At 40.6% G+C, this 21,816-nt stretch overlaps 1 protein-coding gene across 4 annotated transcripts in view; it reads left to right on the forward strand.

The window, feature by feature from the left end:
* The window catches only part of Kcnma1 (potassium calcium-activated channel subfamily M alpha 1), a 706,297-nt gene that overhangs the window by 400,324 nt on the left and 284,157 nt on the right, over positions 1-21,816 (forward strand). For all 4 annotated transcript variants that reach the window (XM_027931402.3, XM_027931380.3, XM_027931382.3 and 1 more), the window contains exons 4-5: positions 16,871-16,964; positions 17,633-17,744. In XM_027931402.3, coding sequence (XP_027787203.3) covers positions 16,871-16,964; positions 17,633-17,744 — 206 coding nt within the window. The remainder of the gene's footprint in view (positions 1-16,870; positions 16,965-17,632; positions 17,745-21,816) is intronic.

The raw sequence follows: 21,816 nt of genomic DNA on the forward strand, positions 1-21,816 counted from the left end.
GTTTGGGGGTGCCCTGTCCCCTAACCCCCCCCCCCCCACATAATACTGAGTTATGTTGCTGTAGTATGTTGTTGAAGCAGGAAGTTTATGTGGACACATACTGGTACTTCAGATACAGACATCTTTTGGGTTTTGCCAGTTTTGTGAGTATTATTTTAGCCGTATAGTGACATTTTATGCCTTGTTGATTTGTTTTATTACCTCTTCAGTCAGCATACAGAATTCTTCTAGTAGCACAAAGTAACTCTCTGGTGAGAAACTGAATTTTAAAAACAGAAGTAAACAACTTTAAAAAAAAAAACATTTTATAAAATCACATTTTAAAATGGTCCTAATTTCAAAAATGACAGATTGAGGTTTAAAATCCACTAGAAAACAATTATTACTCAGCTGCCTACTTTTAAACATAAGATTGTGAATTAAAAAAAAAAAAATCACCTATTTTGTTTCTTTATTTCTCCCTGCCTATAAAAGCCTCCTTGAACCTTGGTCTTTTCTGTTAATCCTATATAAACCTGCTTTCTACTGAAAGGGTATTCCCAGCTTTGATCTTGCATTCATTAAAATCCCTCAGGAATGCACAGGTATGGAGGTGCAGAGGTCCTTGCTGCTCATTAGCAGGAGAGGGTGGTGGTTCCACCTGTTTGTATGGATGAGTTGCTGGAAAAGATACTGGGCCATCTGGACAGGAGCTGCTGGCCCTTGCTGTTCCCCAGTTGGTTTCTATGCCACGAGTTCCAGGAGGATAACCTGGGGAAGGTGACGAGGTGCTGATGCTACTTGGTACTGTTACCTGTTTGGAGCTCTCTGTGTGTTGACATAGGGGACCAGCAGTAAGGGTAAAGCTGCTTTGGTTGGTTCTTCATCTTTCTATCCTATTGGGAAAGGAAGGGAGAGGTAGCAGGTAGCTAATAGTAATTCATACTCTTTCAGACCCAGGCAGATTTACCCCTTCCTCCGTTCTTCAGAGGTGATGGCACCTGGATTGGATCTTTTCTTTTCAGCTTTAGTTAAGTGCTTTTTACACTGTCCTCAAAAATTGGCCAGGTTTCAGTAACATCCCTTCCTGCTGAGCAGTCCCTGCCCTGAGCATTTCCTCCAAGTGTCTGCTGAGCAGCAAGGTGATCTCATCCATGTTCCTACTGTGAATTCAGAGTGTCCCATTGTTTTCTTCGTTCATGGGTGCGCAGAGAGCTCCTGTTCTCCCCAATGGAGTTTTACTCTTGTCCAGGCTTCATGGGAACCACAAAGCAGAATGAACTTGGAATAAAGGAAATCCACCAAAGCACTGTGATCACGTGCTCACTGCAATAGATGAAGGGCACTTTGCTGCTTTTGCTTTATGTCCTGAGGGTGATGAGACCCCACTGTGCTTACACTTGAGAGCAGAGCCAAGTGGGCGTTGAGCATACCTGGTCATTTTTTAAAGGGAAAGAACAGTCACAGAAAATGGCATCTTCCCACTTTTTCTTTTGATTCCGACCAAAGGAAAGCCTCTCCCTCCCCCAGAATTTCTACCTCAGGCAGCTCTCTGAAAACTGAGATATCTAAACCGGAAAGGACAGAATTCTATGAAGGAAAGCAAGCCCATCTGCTCCTCAAACCTCACTGTGCACAGGGTTGGACAAACTTTGAAATTTAAAAACATTTAAAATTAGTTGAGTCTGATGGCTTTGTGCTCTCAGTAAGCCATGGAGGTGGAGAAAATGCTAGCAATAGTTCTACTATATGCATAAGTGTGAGCACACATAGTTTGTCTGCAATCAATCATTGGCATGTGGCTAGTATGTACCAGTGCTTGTTCAAGGTGCTGAAAACATTTCTACTTTATATGGGTTCTTAGTGTCATTGAGAGTAACTATTACTCCAAGTAGTAGTAATAGGGTGGATACCTTTAAAAGATAAGAGCCATGTGCTCTAATTTCTTTGTGACTTAAAGACTCCTACAAAAGACACAGAAGGCCAACCCTGGCTTTTAAGTAGCTACTTCAGTGATATTGTGAGTCTCATCCCCTGTCCCTAAAGAACTCCTGATAGCATCAGACCCTTAACGACATTTTCCAGGATATTAGGAAATTTTAAATGTAATGTGACAACAAGAGTTTTCATCTTAGTATTGCATAAGTTATTCCCACCACCCTTTGGGGACTTAATTTGATTGATTGATCTCTTGGCCTCTGCAGTCTCCTGCCTCCAGTTCCTTCTCCACTTTGTTCCCAGAGTTAACTCTCTATTGTTAACAAGGATAATGGCATTATTTCCCTGCATTTAAACTTTGTCATCTCCCTGCTTCCTGTTGGATAAAGACCAGGCATGCTGCCGAGGCCCACAGATGCTTCACTATCTCCTGTCTGGCCTCATTTCTTGCCAAGTCTGCAGTCTCCTAGGCTGTAGTCCTATAAAGCGTCCCTCCATTCCCAGAATGTGTCCTCTTGTGCCTTCATGTGTCTGCCCACGATTGCCCCTGTGCTTCAATTCCTTATCCTACCTGCTCCCTGATCAGTGTCCACTCATCACTCAGAACAACTCATAAATTAGGCAGAGGCCATCATCTGCTTCCAGAGCCCTCTGTTTGTTACCTGGATTTGAGTATTCATGGTCATTGTGGCTGTCATTGGCATACCATTTACCATGTGCTGACCACTAACAAAGCAGCTAACACTAACTCATTTATTTCTTTAGACAACTGTGGATATGGGTATTATTTGCATTGGGTAGATGAGAAGATTGAAGTCCAAAGAGATCATTGAAATTGCCCGAGGTCACACATGTAGTCAGTTGAATTTTGAAGAAACCACTCTTACATATATGCTGCCAGAATTAAAATCTGGGTAGATTCCTCTGCTAAATGATAAACTGCTCAAGAGCAGGAACTATGTTTTATTGAATTTTATATCCCTCAAATTAATACAGTACTTGTCACTGAAGTAGAATTTTGGAGCTATTTGTTGAACACATAATAATACAGCTTATTTGTATTTTTCTCTCTCTCTTTTTTTGGGGGGTGGGTGGGTATTATGGGGATTGAACCCAGGACCTCACACATGCTAGGCAAGTGCTGTACCCTCAGCCCAGTATAGCATATTCATATAGTATAAAAGTATATTTATATTCACATCTATATTCCTTATGAAAATATGTTACTCAACTTAAGTCTAAGATTTTAATCCATAAGAGGGAAGAAATTGATCGAGTGGGCACAACTGCATGTTGAGGAGTCAGGGAGGTGGAGCCGGGAGGAATCCTGCTTCATGTCTACCCATGTTGTCTGCATGTCCTGTGGTGCTCATGTCCTGGCAGGTGTTAGGGTCACAGTGTAAAAGGTTGAGATGAGGGTGCATTGCTTGTTCACACTGGGCCCAAATTCCCTATGGAGGCTGCCATCTTTTGTACAGGGAATGGGAAGGCTGAACTCCAGGAGAACATTTTAGGAGTAATTGATAAACATGAGGCTCGGTTTTGCCTCCACTATTTACAGTCAGAACCAGGGGGAAGGCATTGCAAGTTAAGGTTAGATCACACCATTCTCTGAGTTGCATTCAAAGTTTCTGACATCACACAGGGGAGAAGGTACAGGAAAAAAAGAAAACAGGCAGTTTATAGGGAAGTACTTCACTGATATCTAAGGACACCTTGACATCAGAGGGGAGCTTGAAGGCCCTGCTGAATCAGTGGTATTATTCTTTTAAGAAGAATCTTATGTTTTTATTTTATTTTTTGGTTGATCAATCAATTTTAAATTGATTTAACTTTGTTTAAAAATAAATACATTTGGGAATCTCACTTGTATCTAAGGTCCAGTGAATGGTCAGTGTGCATGGGGTGAACTTGCTATTTGACCTGTCATGAATATGGAGACAAGAGAAGATGGTTTCACATGGGAGTGGGTTTAAATTCAAGGTCAGAAGTGGCTTCTGGGAGTGCCGCTGTCTAGAGTAAACTACCTTGCATCACCTGGGCTTCTGTGACCATTGGGTCCCTTCAACATCATGCCATCCCCAAGAGTCCTCATGAGCTCTGTAAACCAAAGTGTTAAGGATGTTGGTACTTAACTTTTTCTTATTTATCTGACCAGCCTCAGCACTGCTTCTGTAATGACTGTCACTACAGGAAACCATGGTGTGTATCTTTATGTAACCGATGCTTTGCTCCTCCTGAATTTTCAAAACATCTTAACAATTATGGTTGATGTTAAAGACTCTCATGAGGTTATTTGTTGAAGCAAAATACACTATAAATATAAAGATAAATGCATATGAAAGAATGGCCAGGGAAACCATCTCATCAGAGTAACGACCAGTTCTATCCTCCCCGCCCTTCCCTGTCTCTCCCTTCCTGTCCCCAAAGCTGCCTCTTTGGCGCGTGTGATGCCAGTGCTCTGTACGGTGTTCTGGTGTTCTGTTTATAGTGGTTTGAACATGTTTCTGCCCGTGTCTTTCATTGCTGAAGTAACTCACCTCTCTCATATCGACTCTTACCCAGGAGCCGCACCGCAGACTCTTTGATGTAGGTCTTCTCTGCATGGCAGCTAAGGCCAAGCTGTGATTTCATTGCATGATGCAACCTCACCCTTTTGGTTATCACCTCCAGGTTAACCAGACTCTTTCCTTGCACTGCCCATGCATGTGACCTGCTTCCCCCGTGGCCCTGAATGTAGTAAGCACTGGACCGTATGCATGGAATCAAAGCGGCGAGCATTCCAATACACTGAAGCACTGGACTGTAGGGTTCTCCTCGGACATCCTTGTGGACCCATTTGCTGATCTTCCTGAATAGTCACTCTGTCCCTTGAAAATTCAAGCCTAGAACATTGGGAAAGAGAGAAATAAATCTATTGTCAGGCTAGTGCTTAGGAATGGCTATTGACAAGGAATTTAGAAGCTAGGGTAGTTCTCCAAGTAGCAACTTCCCTGACGATCAGTCTTGTGCATTCCCAACTCTACGTGGATGTGCTAGAAGTGACCAGCATCCCAAAACCTTTTTATATCTTTCTGAACAATGTTGCCTAGTTTGATTTTGCTCAGATATAATAAACATACAGACTTTTAAAAAATACCTCTTAAGCTAAATGCCCCATAAAATACAATCATTTGCCTTTCTCATCATTTATTGTGTTTAGGAACGCCATCAATTCAACTTTACAAACCTACAATGGTCGTACTATAAAGGAATATTCTATTCATTGAAGCATGTTGCACTGCCTTCAGCATTATTGATTCGTTAATTCCAATCATTTCCCCTGCTTGGTGAAATATATATGTATGTACTTTCTTTTTTGTACTTTTCATGATTAATGACTTTCTTTAAGAGTGCTTTCCTCTTTAATATATGTATGTTTTTTTCTTTCTTCCTTGTGTTCTCATAATGGACCTTTATAAAAGTAATTGTCAGTTTCTGTTTTCTCGCTGGACTTTTTTGTTATTGACAGTAAATATTTTACATTATAGACCCACCTTGACTGTAAATTGAGACAAAAAGGGAGATGGGGCATTATCTAGCTCCAATAATCCTGGAGTGAGAATGAGGATTCCTGATGGCACTACCTTGTCAGAGGCCCTTAGACTACAATTTTACCCTTAAGCATTCAGAGTCAAACAAAGCAGAAGTTGCCTTATTTTTTCTATATGAATTGTGATTTCCTCATATCTGGAGGGCTTGGTAACTTTGAACTCTTCCTACACTCTTTCCCCCTATTCCATTAAACACATGCTATTGAAGTAGGTTCTGCTTAGAATTTCCTAACATGTTTTTTTTTTTCAGTAACCAGTAAAGAGGTTCTTTGAGTGGGATCATTTCTGCAACGAGTTTGGATGAAATTATAGCCCAGACCTCTGCAGGCGGGTGATTCTGACCTGTGTGTTGAAATACTCTTGCTCTAGCAGAGAGCTTTCACTGGGAGCTTGGTGAAGGAAACTTCTGATTCTCTTTGTGAGGTTCTTCAGAAAAGAGACACATTCCTATTTCTCAGAAAAAATCTCAGCACTTGCTGATACAGTGAAAGGATTGCTTAAGCCCAGAGAGTGAGGATAAGTGGATCCATTCACAGAGACCAAGGAGAAAACCCTAAGAAATCAGCTCCCTAGGGGTGTCCTAGGTCCCTCACAGAGATGTTTTTCAGCGATGGGGAAAACAACCCTGGAGAAGAATCAAAGATATGGCAATAGAATCAAAGAGGAACTGCAGGAGAAAGCCAGGAAAAGAAACTTCGCCCCAGTGAGCATGTAATTCACAATATTATTCCTTTCTAAATTTGAATTCAAAAGTTAAATAGACACCAGTGATGTGGTGGAAAGAGTTGTTATTTGGGGGGCATGAGAGGGACACAATGACATTTGATAAATAAATGGTTTCCTTACTAATCAGAAACGTACACACACACACACACACACCCACACCAAAAAAGAAAGAAAGAAAAAAGGAAGGAAAATAAATTTTCCAGGAGCTTAAAGTTATTTTTATGAAGCAGGAAAGAAATAAATTAGAAGAAGGTACATTTGAAGATATGATTGTCTAACCATAGGGCTTAATGAGCCATGCCATTTTCCCCACACAAGGGCAGCTGGTTTTCGACTACTCACCATGACTGATTCCTGTGGTGGGGCTGGTCTCTGATGCCCAGGTTGCTTTATGACATTCCTAAGAAATGACTCCCGCCCCATCCTCAGCATACTCATGACTAGCAATCAGCAGCATCTCAGAATCTGCTTTTTGGCTGTGAGGCTGCTGCTCTCTCCAAAAAACTCCTAAATAGGAATACTTACAAAACGATCATGCCTTAGCTGTCAGCCAAAGACGGAGCTAAGACAAGCTATTTTGTTTCCTTGTGCAATGGAGGTATAATTGTTTTCTAGGTTGAATTTCAGATTTGTGCCAGATCTTTCCCTGTGTCTTCTTTTACAAAGTTCTCAAAAACAACAACCCACCAAACACACCAAACTAAGGATGTCAGAAACAAAGTGAGCATGATTTTCTATCAACATCACATATCCCATATGAATTAACATGTGAATTTGAACACGCCGGTGTCCTCGTGCTGAATATATATGTTATGTGGCATTGTTTTGTATTCTTCAAAGTGAAGCAGCGGATAAATGGAACAACTCTTTCTTTACATAACTGTTTTCTTTTCTGGATGCTCTCGGGCTTCCTTAAGTCAATACCAGGCAGGTCTTCCCCAGCAGGACTGTTAATATAGACCTTGGACAGACTTTTCCAGTGTAGATGTGATGGAGGTGTATCAGGTTACAATTGCTATAGGTCTTGTAGGCTTTGGGCTGAAGGTTGGAGTCCACAGAGGAGAATGGAAAGGAATCTGTCTCATTCAGCCCCTGTCTGTTTAGACTTGCCAGTCTGGGACCCTGAACATGCTAGATTGGCTTGTGCAGTTGGTAATTTTCACTTCCCCACTCTGAGTCCTTGCATTAGACCAGAAGCAAGGTGGTAAAGCCAAGGTCAGGCTGTCTAAGTGTATCCGGAGTATGTCCAGGGCAGGGAGGAGGACAAGGGCAGGGAGCAGAGGACATAGCTAATGAAATGACCAGGAAACACTCGGAGTCTGAGACAAACAGATGGAGACAAAAGCTCAGACAGAAGAATTTTGATACCTGTATCCAAAAATAGCTTGAAGAAAGTCCCACAGGGTCTTGAAAGCTTTATATGGTGAGAACTGCACCCTCCTGCTCTACCTGGCCCTGACAGCCAGCCTCTGGCAAGTAGAGGGCTTATGCTTTTCCTTAGGAGCCTCTGTCATTCTCAAGCCACTATGACAAATTATTTGAGAAGCCTGAATACCCAGGTTCCTTGAAGCTGTGCCAGGCTATATCCTTCACAAAGGGAGATACTGAGCCCTTGCCCCCCAATGTCTAAGTGCTCACTGTTGGTTATTACTGGTTAGAGATGATTGTCTATGAGCCTCTTAACACATGTGTGACAATGTTTAGTATCCAGAAAAAAGCCAGCAAAGGCAGAAGGTAGGGGTTGGGTGAACCTTCTATTGTGGCCTAGGTCTAAGCTTTTACAGGCTAGAGGTGTGTAGCTCTCGATATCAGGGCAAACCCTCACCAGATGCCAGGCTTTGTGCCTGGGTCCACAGGTCTTGAGACCCCTTCTCTGTCCTCTCTTTTCCCCATCTCTAGTCACCTCACTCAAGCTGACCCATTTTGTGGATGGACCCAGGACGGGATTGGATTGGATCAAAAGCGTAGCCTTGTGTTGCAGGTCCATGGGCATGTGTGATTATGTGTGTGTACCTACCCACATGTACGGCCCATACCTATACATGACTCCCTGACCCCACCCTTAAAGAACTTTCCATCTGTTTCTGAGTGCATATGCATTTAGTACTATTTGAACCATCTACTCCATCCCTTCTTCCTACTAGCTAAAAGAGTTTACTAAAGAGAAAGTGGCGAGAATCAGTGGAGGTAGGGAAATGGGTAAAGACAATCGATTGTGATTCCTCCAACAATTTAGTGAAAACTACATCAAGCAGCACTTGTTTGGCAAGACTCTATTTTATGTAATAGCTTAACTGATTTATTACATAAAAGTTGCTGGCAAAAATTAACACTAATTCTACACTGGTAACAACTGTGATTGAAATAATTGTAGTCTGTAGACAAGCTAGAGAAAATAAGCATTAGTGGGTAGGTTGTCTTGGACATCATTCCAAGATTCCGACAGTGAAGAAATACAAATTATGGAAGTAGAATTGGAAGGGATAGTTAGAAGATGTATGACTGGTTCATCCCTTTGCCTCTCCTCCAGATCCACATTAAGCCAGTGAGGCAAATGAAGCTCTTTCCTCCCTAAAGACCTGGGAGAAAAATGCTCTAGCTCCTATGGCCACTCATTAAAATGACTCATGGTTTTCTCTGTCAAGAAATCTTAGTTAATTATTTAGCATTTATGACACTGTGTGGCTGCCTTCAATGGAAATATAATTTTCCTTGTGTTTCTTCTTCAGTATTATCTAAAACTAATACTCTAGTACATAGAATCATATAGATGTTAGTGAAATCTCCAAACAAGAGCTTATTATACATCCCGTTGGGTATTTGAATTACACTGGGATACCTGATAAGAATACAATAAGGCAGATAAGTGGAAAAATAAACTACAGAAATAATTGATTCTATCAATTTCAATTCATTTGGATCATTGCCTTTGGGGGGCATTTTCTACAAACTGTTATCTCTATTGTTACCACCTTAGTTTTTAAACCAGCTGTCGTTTATTGAATGCTCAGTCATCTGATCTCATTCTTATAGCAGTCTTTTAAATTTATATCCTTATCCCCAGTTTATAGATGAGAAAACCAATGCTTGGAGAGGTCAAATTATTTGCCCAAGATAATGTAAGTACTAAGCTTTAGAGCTGGGATTTTAATTCATCCATCGAACTCCAAAACTCTCCAACTGCTGACTGCTGAGTTTGACTTGTAATGCCCACATTCTGCTTTTTTAGGTGCATTTAGGTAGGTAAAAAAGATATATAATCGAGACAAGAAAGGGGATCAAACTACAGATAAGACATTGAAATCGTCTTGAAAGAAAATTTGGAAAATCTCCATAATAAAGTGACAGGGATCTCACCACCTGAGTTTTGTGAAAACAAATCATCTGTGTGCTTCATTGAGAAAACCAATGTGTAAGGAACTGACATGTTTTGTTCTCTCCATTACCAATCTCTGTCATTTTCTTTGTCTCCTAGAAGAATGCTTCATTCTTAGGACTAATTACTAAGGTAGACAACCCGCGCCACACAACTCTTCTGAAGTCTACTGCTATCCGTATTCCAGGGTTCTCCACATTACACAGAGCTCAAGATTACAGAGCACATTGAATTCTGAAGAGTCTTAAGAGTTTCTATACCATCTCTTCATAGGCTCCAGATCATTTCAAAACAGTTCTAATGATGCGTATGCATATGGCTGTTGGATCACATCTCATCATTTAAGCGCAGGCCATAATCAGAAGCTGCTGTTATAAAGATTAATAGACTTATTGATAAACACTATAACTGAGGACTTCCCAACAAAGCCATTTAAACAGTAGTCTTGGGATCATGATAGATCAATACTATAGAGTAACAGAAAGTGTTTTCTATTCAATTAGAGCCATTTCCATGTCTAAGAAAAGTGTTTTAAGACTAAACAATAAGCCCATTTTGATATAATTATCATTAGTATTGATTAATCATTGAACACAGTCCCACCTATCATAGATAGTGGCTTAGAAGGCAATATCTCAAAATGGCTTGTAATAAAGTCATAATGTTAGTCAACAGAAGAGGCTTGATTCTGTTTGGTAAAACTGATAAAAACTTCACAACTTACTGAATATACGTCCCACCCAATGTAAACACTAAAAGAACAGTATTGGAAAGATAAACTCTTAAGTACATAGATCTGACAAGGTAATTAAAATGCAGATACTGAGGAAAGATTCAAAGCTTTCAACTCCATTTAGGACCTGAGCAGTCCTGGGGTGCCAGTTTAGGAGACAAGGTTCTATATGAAGATTCTTCCTCAATGATTAATTAGTATTTTGTCACTCACACTAAATCCATTATCATTATTAGCTTGCAAGACATTTTTCTGAGACCTAAAATGATATAAGTAATAACAGTGATTTACACTTTGCATTGCAAAAACTTGCCTCCCTTTTAAAACCAGTCTTATAATATTCAGGATATCTAGGTACTGTGGGTCCTATTTAGTAGGCAAGAAAACTGAGGCAATTTACTTTATCCAGTATATGGAGACCTTGCTAGAAAGACTTCAGAGCAGTTAGATCTACTCCCTCTTGACTCTAGGTAAGTTCCACAGAATCCATGTCTATATGATGTCATCTTTTCTTTTTATTTTGATTGGATGGAATGGAATGCAAAGTTTATTGTCTAAGTCCATAATTCAGAGTGTTCAAAAGATTTAAATATTCTCAACTGTCACCATGGTCATTCTTGTTCTCCTAGAATAAGAGAGAGCGAGGGAAAATTGGAACCCTTGAAGGGTCATCCATCTTGAAGTGGATGGATAACTAGAAATTATTCCTACATAAGCAGAGAACATTCTTCAGCATATGGGATCAGTCTTCATGATTCCACCATCACACAAGGTTTCAGCAAGGACTTCCTGGGGGTTATTCATGTCTTACATGATTGTGTTTACAAAGGTTAGATACAAGTTGTATAGGTCAACTTCTTCTGAATTTTCCCAGATTGTTCCACAAATGCATGGAATTTTTCTAGGGTTATTTGACCTCCTCTGCCCAGTCCCTCATTTTACATGAGCTTCATGTGAGACTCTGTACATAGTAGCCACCATGTTTTATATTTCTTGTTCCTCTCCAAGAATGCTGCAGTCCATCTGGAAAGTGAATGTGGTATGGTGGTAAGGCGGCTGGGTCTCTATCCTGGCTCTACCACTTAACTACCTGATCTTGAGTAGGTATCTGAGCCTTCTGTCTGTTAAATGAAGATTTTTAACAAAATATGTTTTATTTTGCCATTTAAAAAAATTTGTTCTAATTAATTATACATGACAGTGAATGCATTTTGACATATTGCATTATTTTTCCGTGTCTGAGGACCAAATGCAATTGTATGTGTAAATGCTATACAATTGCCAGGTATGATTATATTGAATGAAACAAGACTTGACTATGAATGGAATGAGGCAGTTTAGAATTCTGAACTAGAGAAATTCAGAGACCAGAGACATCAGTAAGGGCACAAATCATTTGCTGAGTGGAGCCTTTGGGTTGGGCCTTGAAGGCTGCCTGAGGTTTGAACACAAAGAAGAGTATTTGAAGAGGCCACAGCAAAAGCATAGATTTAGAATTGGGAATAGTGGGTCACATTCATAAAGGAACAAAGGCACCAACTCGTGGTAGCAAAGGATTTGTAAAGAAGCACAGTGGAAAATAAAAGGGGTGATGTAGGGTAAGGGTGGCTTTTGGAGGTTCTTCACAGCCAGACTTAGAGTTGATGTATGAGACAGAAGGGAGCCATGACGCTGGATAAATGTCATCTTTTAATTAAATTAATCTGGCCACATTGCGGAGATGAGACAAGAAGAAGAGACTGGCACCATTAAATGTATTGAGTTGATTTATGTCTGCAGTGGTGCCTGGGCCCGAGCTCTGGTGGTCCATAATCCTGGTGGGAATTGAGAGGGCCCTATTCAATTAAAAAAGGGAACAGCCACAAGAGTGAGGAGAATTTAAATATTGGAAATTATTTCACAAAGTGCTGTTTTGTTCCTCAGCCAGGCCCTTCCCTAGTAAATCATCTCGAATGTCTGTTGTCCTTGTGTTCCTAAGCTGCTTATCATTTCTTTATCCCTTATAAACCACGAGCTCCCATAACCCCTCCCCATCTATACTTCACTATTTTTCCTTTTAATCTGAAACTGCAAATGTGCTCAGCAGGCTCTCTCTGATTGTTAATTGGAATGTCCACTGGTGAAGCTTGCTCGGTGGCGTTGTAATTACTTCCCTGTATCTCTTTAATTTTTTTTTCCCCTTGCTCACATCTGAAACTGAAAATATCTGCTCAACCCCTTGATCTCAGCAATTAGTTAAGTGCTATGCAGCTGGTTATCTGGGGGCGGGCTCAGACTCTTAATCATCTCCGTTCGGGTCTAAATGGGGATCTTCTTGAGTAGTGACACCTGTAATTAGTGGGAAGTTTCAAGAAAATACTTTGGGAGCTGTGGTTCTCAAAGTGGGGTCCACACATAAACAGCATTGGCATCATTTATCCTTAGACCCCCATCCCAGACCTACTAAATCAGAAACTCTGATGGGGGGCAGGGCACAAATTTTAACAAGTCCCCCCAAGTGCATGGCAGAGCTTGAGAACCACTTGTCCTGGAGAAATAGCTTCTCAGGGTTGAGTAACCAGACTCAGCAAGTAGAAGAGCAGGCCTTAGGAGCAGGAGGGAGGACATTGTAGAGAGTTGAGAAAGGCCAGCCACACTGCCTTCCTGGAGATGATACAAGTGTCCAAGGAACTATTGTTAGCCGTGAAATTTTGTACTTGGCCTTTTCAGCCCTTTGAAAGAAAACCTGTTAGCCCTTGCTTGCTTTGTGCTTTGGAAAAATGAGTTCTGAAGTCAATTTTCTTGAAGATCTGTCTGTTGGATCTTCCTGCTCAAAGATCTGCACTGGGGATTGTACAATTAATTAGATGAAGAGACAGAGATTCATTGGGTGAGTCTCATTTTCTTCTGTGGACACTTTTACATGCAGAGGGTAGACTTACTTGATGGCCAAAAGGAAATGGGAGCTTGGGTTTCAGCCTGTATCTTATACTGTGCACATGCCCCATTTGAAGCAGCTCTTCAATAAGATTCTTTTGACCAAGCCCCAGAGTCTTGGTCAAAATACTAAATTTGCTTTAGGTTTTAGTGTCATACACAGAGAGCTTTAAAAACTAGGTACTCAGGCCATGCTTCCACCCAGCTTCATCAGAATCTCTGAGTTGGGGTGGGGTGACTTGGACTAGTATTTTTTATGTTCTCCTGTTGCCTCTGAAGCCTAGAAGTGAGTAACCCATCAGCTACCAAGTCTGGTGGGTCCTTTCATTATCAAATCATTGGTTAATCAAGGATGAGTTAGGTTGACCTTGTTTTCTACTACCAGAGTCAGAACTAGTATCTTTCTTTCTGTTCTAAAAACTCCACTTTTTTTTCCTATTGGCAACATATGCCCACCTAAAGCCTTTTCTGGGGTAGGTATGCATCATCACAATGTCAATATGAATTTAACTGTGTGACCCAGGGTCACTTTCTTTTGTAGTTTTAAGTAACAACACGATTTCTTTGCTAGTTCTTGAAATTTCTGTGTATCTAGCAAGGAAACTCTCTTTACAAAAGGAGGAAGAGGAGATTACATTTCATTCTCCTTCTTCAATGAATATTAATTATGATGATAAAGTCTCTTGGGGAGAAAAATAAATCCTGGCTGGCCACCCTTTGGTTGTTAGATGATGTATTCTCTTAAAAGATCATGAACTTCTCCATGGGTTGTTTCCATTTGGGGGATGAAATAATGGAGTTTTGGAGTCTCCATTCTGTGGTCCCCGATTGTGTGATTTCATAACTATAGGCACTTGGAAGATTTATCTCAGAGGGGACCCTGATGAACAGTTCTGTTGCCACTTAAAAAAACAGGCAGGCTACTTCTCCTGGGGCTCTCAAGGCAAGCAGGAAATAACTAAAAAGGGATATAAAATATACTCCCTGATCACTGTGGTCCTACTGGGTCCCAGGACCTGTCTCTGTTTGGTCTGAGAGTTCCCACAGCTTGCTATCCCCTGTTCATCTGTCAGGGCGTGTTCATGTTACCTGGTTTCAGCCAGAGGAATTGGCTCATAGGAGCTGCAAAATTTACTTCTTTCATTGTTTCAGCTCAAAGTCTAGGACCTGTAGAATAATCATGAGATGATGATGAAATCAGTACTGATTTTTTTGAAAGAAGGACTAGAGTGAAGTTCAGTTATGGATTTAGATTGTTTTCTGCAAATCAGGGGTGTTGTTGAGGTATGTTTTCCAATATGGTATCCTCTAGCTTTAAATCTTTTCTTTATTGCTTTTGGGTAAGAGCAATATTATAGAAGGAAACAATGGAAATGACCAGGAAGGCCAGGAGCATCGGAAAGCAGTTGCTGCAGCCTGATTGCTCATGCTTTTTCTGAATATCTATTTCTGTTTATGTTCAACCAAAATACCCTCAATGATACTAAGCTGTCATGTCTCCACCCACTATTCCACTCCCCACCACAGCCTATCAAATATTTTTCCAACCAGATGTACTTCAAAGATACCATCAAATTAACCACAGAGGCATGGAATGAATAGGAGCTAGGGAACTCACGAGACTCCCCCAAGATGCCACCAAGAATTATTGTGAGGGCAACAGTGGTGCCATAATAGTGAGTTATCCATGATATACTTGTGAATGAAAGCTTTTTCTCTGTTCCCTTGACTGTGGGGACATCATTTTGGATGAATACAAATTTCTGATGCATGAACCAAGTCCCTGGTAGCACAGAAGAAAACATCAGTGCATATTTGGTACAGATTTCCCTATACCTGCTCACTTGCTTCTCACACACACACACACACCATTTATTCTTCACTAGCACATCCTGCCAGTAGCTTCCAAAGCACAGACATGCTCTGTTCTGTCAACCCTTGGAATCTGTAGTGTATTTTTGGTCAACTTTATGTATTTCTTATCATTGCAACTATGATGCCTAGGAAGTCTAACACCTGTTCACCTTGTGGGTTTTGTTCTTGAAACAAAACAAAATACCACTAATGGCCCGAGAATTGCAGAATTGTCCCTTATTAACTCTAGGCCTGGCAGTTGTCAATTCCTTTGTGAAGGAACTGTTCAGTGTTGTTTTTGTTCAGTCCGCTTAGTTTGTAAATGCACATGTAGGTGACTCTTGATGCTTGTCTGGAAGTTGTACCACATATTTGTGGTTTGGGAGATGGCAAAGGGCATGTTTGACTTGTAACCAAGATGAGGAATGGAGGAATCCAGTGCATGTCACATGATCGATGATTCCCATAGACTGACATCCCAGGGATCTAAGGGGGTCCGCATTCCAACTGCACAGACTCCTGCCTGTTAAACAGCCAAGCATCATCCTCACAGAAGTACAACTATACTAACTGGTATTGCGTACAAGGATTTCCAAGGTGCTGATCCTCGGAAATCCTTCATCTTCTCAAGCTAGCTCTCTTCTGGAGCAAGAGGTCCATGTGGCTTCCCCTCTGGGGAAATTATTTTTTTTCACCTGTACTCCTTCTCCCTTCCCGCACCTTACCCTCTTTGTGTTCTGGCCTGGGTGTTCCCATTTGCTTAGTGATAACAGCAGACTATGAATTTTCATTCACAGCTTTAAGACGTTTATGAGGCTTTCCTGCTTCCCACCCAGCCCAGACCTTGGGGCTGTTTTCACACTGGGAAAGCACACAGAAGCCATGTACCAGTTTGTATAGTCGTACCCTTTTGAAATGCCTACTCTTGAGCCAAGTAGAGTGTGCTGGGGTGCGCATTGGCTGCTTGACACACACACAAAGCCAATTAACCTGCATGCCAAAAATAAATAAATAAATAAATAAATAAATAAATAAATAAATGAAAATTAACCCTTAGAGTACTGCTTCAATGATGGGGTTTAATGTTCTTGACTTTTTCCCGGTTGGGCAATGCTTCCTTCCCCAGATCAGAGTGCTGCACAGAAAGTCTATACTTTGTCTCACTGGAAAGTTAACCAGGATCTTCTCCACCACAGCTTTACTTGAGATGCTCCTGGGTTCTTTATCTATTAATTCACTAGGCATTTCCAAGATCCAAAACACAGCCACCATGTTTAATAATAATAAAAAAAAGGTCTCTATTTCCATTGTGTTGGAGGGTGTGAGGGTCTGATTTTTAGCCTTCATATCTGTCCTCTAAAATAAGGAAGTCAGTTCTTTAAGGGTTAATATAAAATCAAGGAATTTGGTGGTCACTCCTGCTTGTCCTTCCTCCAAGATGTCTGCATGATCTCCTCTTTAGATACGTAGTTCAACTGTTGAATGATGATTAAAAAATAAATAAATAAACATGTGGATATAAATTTACCAAAAAAAAAAATCCCCCAAAGCAAATAAAAATGATACACTGACTGGTTGAATGGAAACCCCTTGGCAATGCTTGCTTCATGATCACGAGGGGTAGAAAGACCAAATGTTTTATTTAATTAACCTTCATTTTGTCCTCTACCCCTTTCACTACCACTTCTCAGGGTTGTGGGAAATGTGATGATGTTTTTCATTTACTTCTTGCTTTTTCTTCTTCCTGTTTAATAGCCCAATAGAATCCTGCCAGAATTTCTACAAAGATTTCACATTGCAGATCGACATGGCTTTCAACGTGTTCTTCCTTCTCTACTTTGGCTTGCGGGTAAGTTTAACAACATCCCTCCTTGGCATCTACTCTCACAGGGAAGGGGAAGCCCAGGGTTTCCATTATAGATAACATATGTGCATTCTGATTTTCAGGTTGTGAGAGAGCCCTTTCCTTAGCTAAGCATTTTCTGGAAAACATGTTAATTTTGTTTCAAGGGGATAATGGAGATTGAAATGACAATGGCATCTCCACTGACTCATTGGTTTCTCATTCCTCTGTTCTCTCAAAAATTAAATAGAGAAAAAAACAACCTTTGGCTCTTAGAATGATATCTAGCATGTTACTGCTGATGAAGGGTTCTATACAAATCTGAATTAAAGAAATGTATGAGTGTGTGCATGCACATGGTCTTTACAATTATATTTATAATAGAGAGTCTAATGAAGGTGAGATTATTCAACCTTCCCTATGAAGCTGTTGGAAACCATACAAAAACATATTGTTTGATCTTTCTCCAAGGCTAGCACAGTGCACTGTCACTCTCCAGAAGAGACAGTGTATCTGACAAAATTGTACATGATTGGTGTAGGACGTAAGAGAAGACTATAACTTCTCCCTTCAGAAACCCACAAATTTGCCCGTTAGTCAAAGAATACAGATTGAATGCCAGCACTGTGCTTCTTATTTTTTTTCTCTCTCTTATTTCTTCTTTCCCCCACCAGTTTATTGCAGCCAATGATAAGCTGTGGTTCTGGCTGGAAGTGAACTCTGTGGTAGATTTCTTCACGGTCCCTCCTGTGTTTGTGTCTGTGTACTTAAACAGAAGCTGGCTGGGTAAGTCAATCTCTTCTGCCATCTCTTTACTGGTTCCTGAATTGTGACAGAAACAGAGAATCCAGGGTGGATCAGAGGGCTGAACTGTCCCTATACAAAGAAAGTTCTGTGTATCCATGTGGACCGTTCTCTTGGAGTGTTAACATTGATAGTGACAGTTCTTTTGGGGTGCTAGCCCAGAAGGATTTGCCCAGGTAGTGCTCCAGGTGATGCAGTTTTATCATTGTTGAAGCCCCGGGGTCATCACTGTCACAGCTAGGACTTCTGCTCTCTTGGTTTTGTCACTTGTCATTCAGGAACTTGGAGTCAGGGACTGTTGGGAATAAGACCAACTTTCCAAGTGACTGGTTCAGGTGCCCCAGAAGGCCTGCCTCTCAGAGTTAGCTTCTGTCTACTTACTTTTATGAGCAGTGGGTCTTTCATGATCTATTTATACTTTACAAGTTCCTTCGGGAGACAGGACACTACAGGAGACTGATTTCCCTTCCTGTGCAGGGGAGAGTTTTTGCTAGTGTTGTGCTCAGTAGGTCACTTCCTGTATCTGCTCAGGTCTTGTATCAGGACTAAAACAATTTAGTTGGGAAAAGTCACTTGTTCAGAGGATGACCATGACTTACAGTAACAAGTTCAAGATTGTCTTAATGCATTGTTTAATTTCTGCCCTCCTCGGGTCTACTGCCATGGGGTGTATTAGGGAAGAAGGAAGGCTAAAACAAGAGATGGAGGACTATTGGGGATTTCCTTCTGTTCTTACTTTTAGCATTTTTTTTGGCTTAATTTTTTCTCAAAGTAACAGGTTTGTGCTGTAATTGGTGAAAACATTAAAAGATACACAAAGAAAATATCAATCATCTTTTTCCTTTCTTTCATCTCCCTGAGTTGCCCAGTGTTAACAGGCCTTCCCATCTTTCTTCCATGCTCATTCTACCACCAACATAGATGTGCATATTTAACAGTGCTGTAGAGGTGTAGTGTTTGTGTAAGAAATTGTATTGAATCATCACTTTGTAGTGCAATTTGTCTTTTCTTACTAATACATGATGGACATCCCTTCATCTCTGTAATAATTCATCTTATAAAAGGTTATAGCAGCCGGGCACGGTGGCACATGCCTGTAATCCCGGTGACTCGGGAGGCTGAGGCAGGAGGATTGTGAATTCGAAGCCAGCCTCTGCAAAATTGAGGTGCTAAGTAATTCAGAGAGACCTTGTTTCTAAATAAAGTACGAAATAGGGCTGGGGATGGGGCTCAGTGGTTGAGTGCTGCTGAGTTCAATCCCCAGTACCTCCCCCCACAAAAAAAAAAAAGAGTTCATAGTACAAGTAATTCATTTTATAAAATTTGTAAATTTTTTAAAATTCCATTATTTGTTTGTCACCATATATACAGCCATAACCCCAATGATGAATTTCCTGGATATATACTTTTTCTTTTTTTTCTGCAAGCAGGGTTTTAGTAAATACCTTTATTCATATATTCACATATTTGTAAAATGCTCTTTCTATAGAAACTTCTACATTCCTGGAAGAGGAACTGCTGAGTCAAAAAATATGTGTATTTTATCTTGTAGATATTGATGGATAGCATTCTAAAAATGTTATGTCAAGTTGTACTTCCACTAGCAATATATTTTGATTTTCTTGCTAGCACTGTGAATTTATTATATACCTACTGTCAAGTATTTTAAAAATGAGCATCTTTAGTGTATGTTCATCACATACACAACATGCACATATGTGTGTACATATATGTGTGTATCCATATCCTTACATGGATCCCATTTTCTACTTGTTTTCTCATTAGAATCATATTCACTTGCTCAGGGGAAAAGTTATGGTGTGAGAGGTGCTTTCTTCAGTGGTTTTTCTAGCTAGTGTGATGATCCAAGAAGTATCCTGAGTGTATGCTCTGTGTGCCTGTGAGCCAAGGGACCCAAAGGCCTCCCCTTGACAGTTATCTGGCTTTTTAACCTGGGGAGCTGAATTTTTTTTTTTTTTTCACTCAGCCTGTTTTTTTCAGCCTGTTTAAAAAAAAACAAAACTGGCTTGATGATCTCAAGGTTCTTACAGCTCAGAAAGTCTTTAAGACTCTTGAATCATTAATGAGAAGTTTGCATTCTAGGTTATTGGGGAGAAGTGGCAACTTAGTGAGATTAACTGAATCCAAATTGTGGATGAGCTTTTAACTTTTATTTATTTATTTATTTGTGTGTGTGTGTGAGTTCAAACACTTACCCATTGCCATACTCACTCACACACACACACACACACACACACACCCCTACACCTCCCTAAATCCCCCAAATGAACAGAAAATCAAAGGAAAATTTATTATATACTATTGTCAAGTTTTTAAAAAATGAGTATCTTTAGTGTGTATGTGTTAATCTCATGCACACTGTGCATGTATGTGTATGTATGGATCTGCTTTCTTTTCCTGTCTGGGCTCTAACTACACTGTGCACTTGAACAACCACTTGACTTTTCTGGAATCTTAGTTTTCCCATCTTAAAAATGTGGATTTTAAACTGACACCTTCCATTCTTCTCACCTTGTAAATTTGAATTTTACGGTGTGTATCCACCCATACTTGTTCCCCTGTGCTCTGATGGTCATGCAAGTCCCTTCATGACTGGGGTGGCAATGTCCTGTACAGCAGACAGATTCTGCCCCAGGTAAAGGTGTGCAAGCCAGTTTCCTTGATGCGAGTGAAGTGTTCCTTAAAGCAGCTTGGTGTCAGTATTCCCTGGATGCTTTTGAGCCCACAGCCTTGGGTGGGTGGCTCAACCTTGATTTTTGGAGGTGTTTTCCAATCTGGTGAAAGATCTACTAGAGCAATCAGGAAAGGGGGAAGAAGAAAAGGAAATAGATCAGGTTTAACTGCATTTCTGACAAGACACCTCCTTGCATCTATTGTGGTTACTCTTCAAATGAAAGATGCTCTGAAATGCATTTCATTGTGTTCATTTGTTGACCAGTATTTTTTGAGTACCTACTGTGTGCCATACGGTGTTCTGTATAATGGAGAAACAACAGTGAAGATAATAGACCAAGAGTCCCACATTCCTACACTACAGTGGGGGGAACAGGAAACCATGGACCTAATCCATAATTAAATGATGTGTTAGGAAGTATCAGTGCTATTGAAACCAAAAACAGACCGGTGACCTTCTGGGCCATGAAATAATAACAACAGCAGTAACAACAGCAATAAAAATAAAAATAAATCTCTCTTCTTTGTAAAAGAAAATAAACACTTCTTTGGTTCTTTGGTAACTGATCTTCTTGGGTGAGATCCCAAATGGATCTGCATCTTCTGGAAGGTAATTCAGTATAATCATATTTCAAGCTTCCTCTTTCTGACTTAATACAGGGGTTTATTATTCTGTGAAACAATTATTGTACCAAAGAGTTGCTGGAGGAAAAAAAAAATGAGCATTCCCAGGAAGTGTGCTCACAAAGGGAAGAGACCATCCCACAAAATGGGAGCATTCTGGGTTTCAGGAAGCATTGCTCTCCTGGAAGACAGAAGGGTGCTACTTTTGCTGACTGAGGTTTGAGATGAGATATAAGAAATAGAAATCTATCCCAGTCTACAAGAATTTTTGAGGGTAGAGATTGGGACTGAGCTGGCACCATAGGGAAGAAAAGCCAGAGTGAAAGCCAAAGCTCTGTCCCTTACCTTCCCCAGGGCACAGTCCATACCACATTTGTCCTCTTCTTATTAATTTTGGATAGCATGTTTTATAGTGCAGTACATGGGTACTTTGTTGCATGTGTTATTTTAACGACACTGATATGTATTCAAATGCTTCTACTCTGTGCTGGGCACTTGGCTAAGCCCCTCGACCACCTCAGCCCAATCTTCAGAGCAGGCCTATAGAGTAGGAGTTACCGCCTTTGTTTGGAGATGAAGTAACTGAGGCTCAGCAAGGTCACCTCTCTTTTCCAAAGGTCACACAGCCTGTGGGGGGTGGAAAGAGTGATTCATCCCCCATTTGGACACTCAATGTGCATACTCTTATTTTTCTCTTCTGCCTTGGTCCTTACCCTTCAAAGATTTGGGGTTTAGG

The sequence above is a fragment of the Marmota flaviventris genome, chromosome 4 (genome assembly GCF_047511675.1).
Source record: "Marmota flaviventris isolate mMarFla1 chromosome 4, mMarFla1.hap1, whole genome shotgun sequence".
Lineage (NCBI taxonomy): Eukaryota > Metazoa > Chordata > Mammalia > Rodentia > Sciuridae > Marmota > Marmota flaviventris.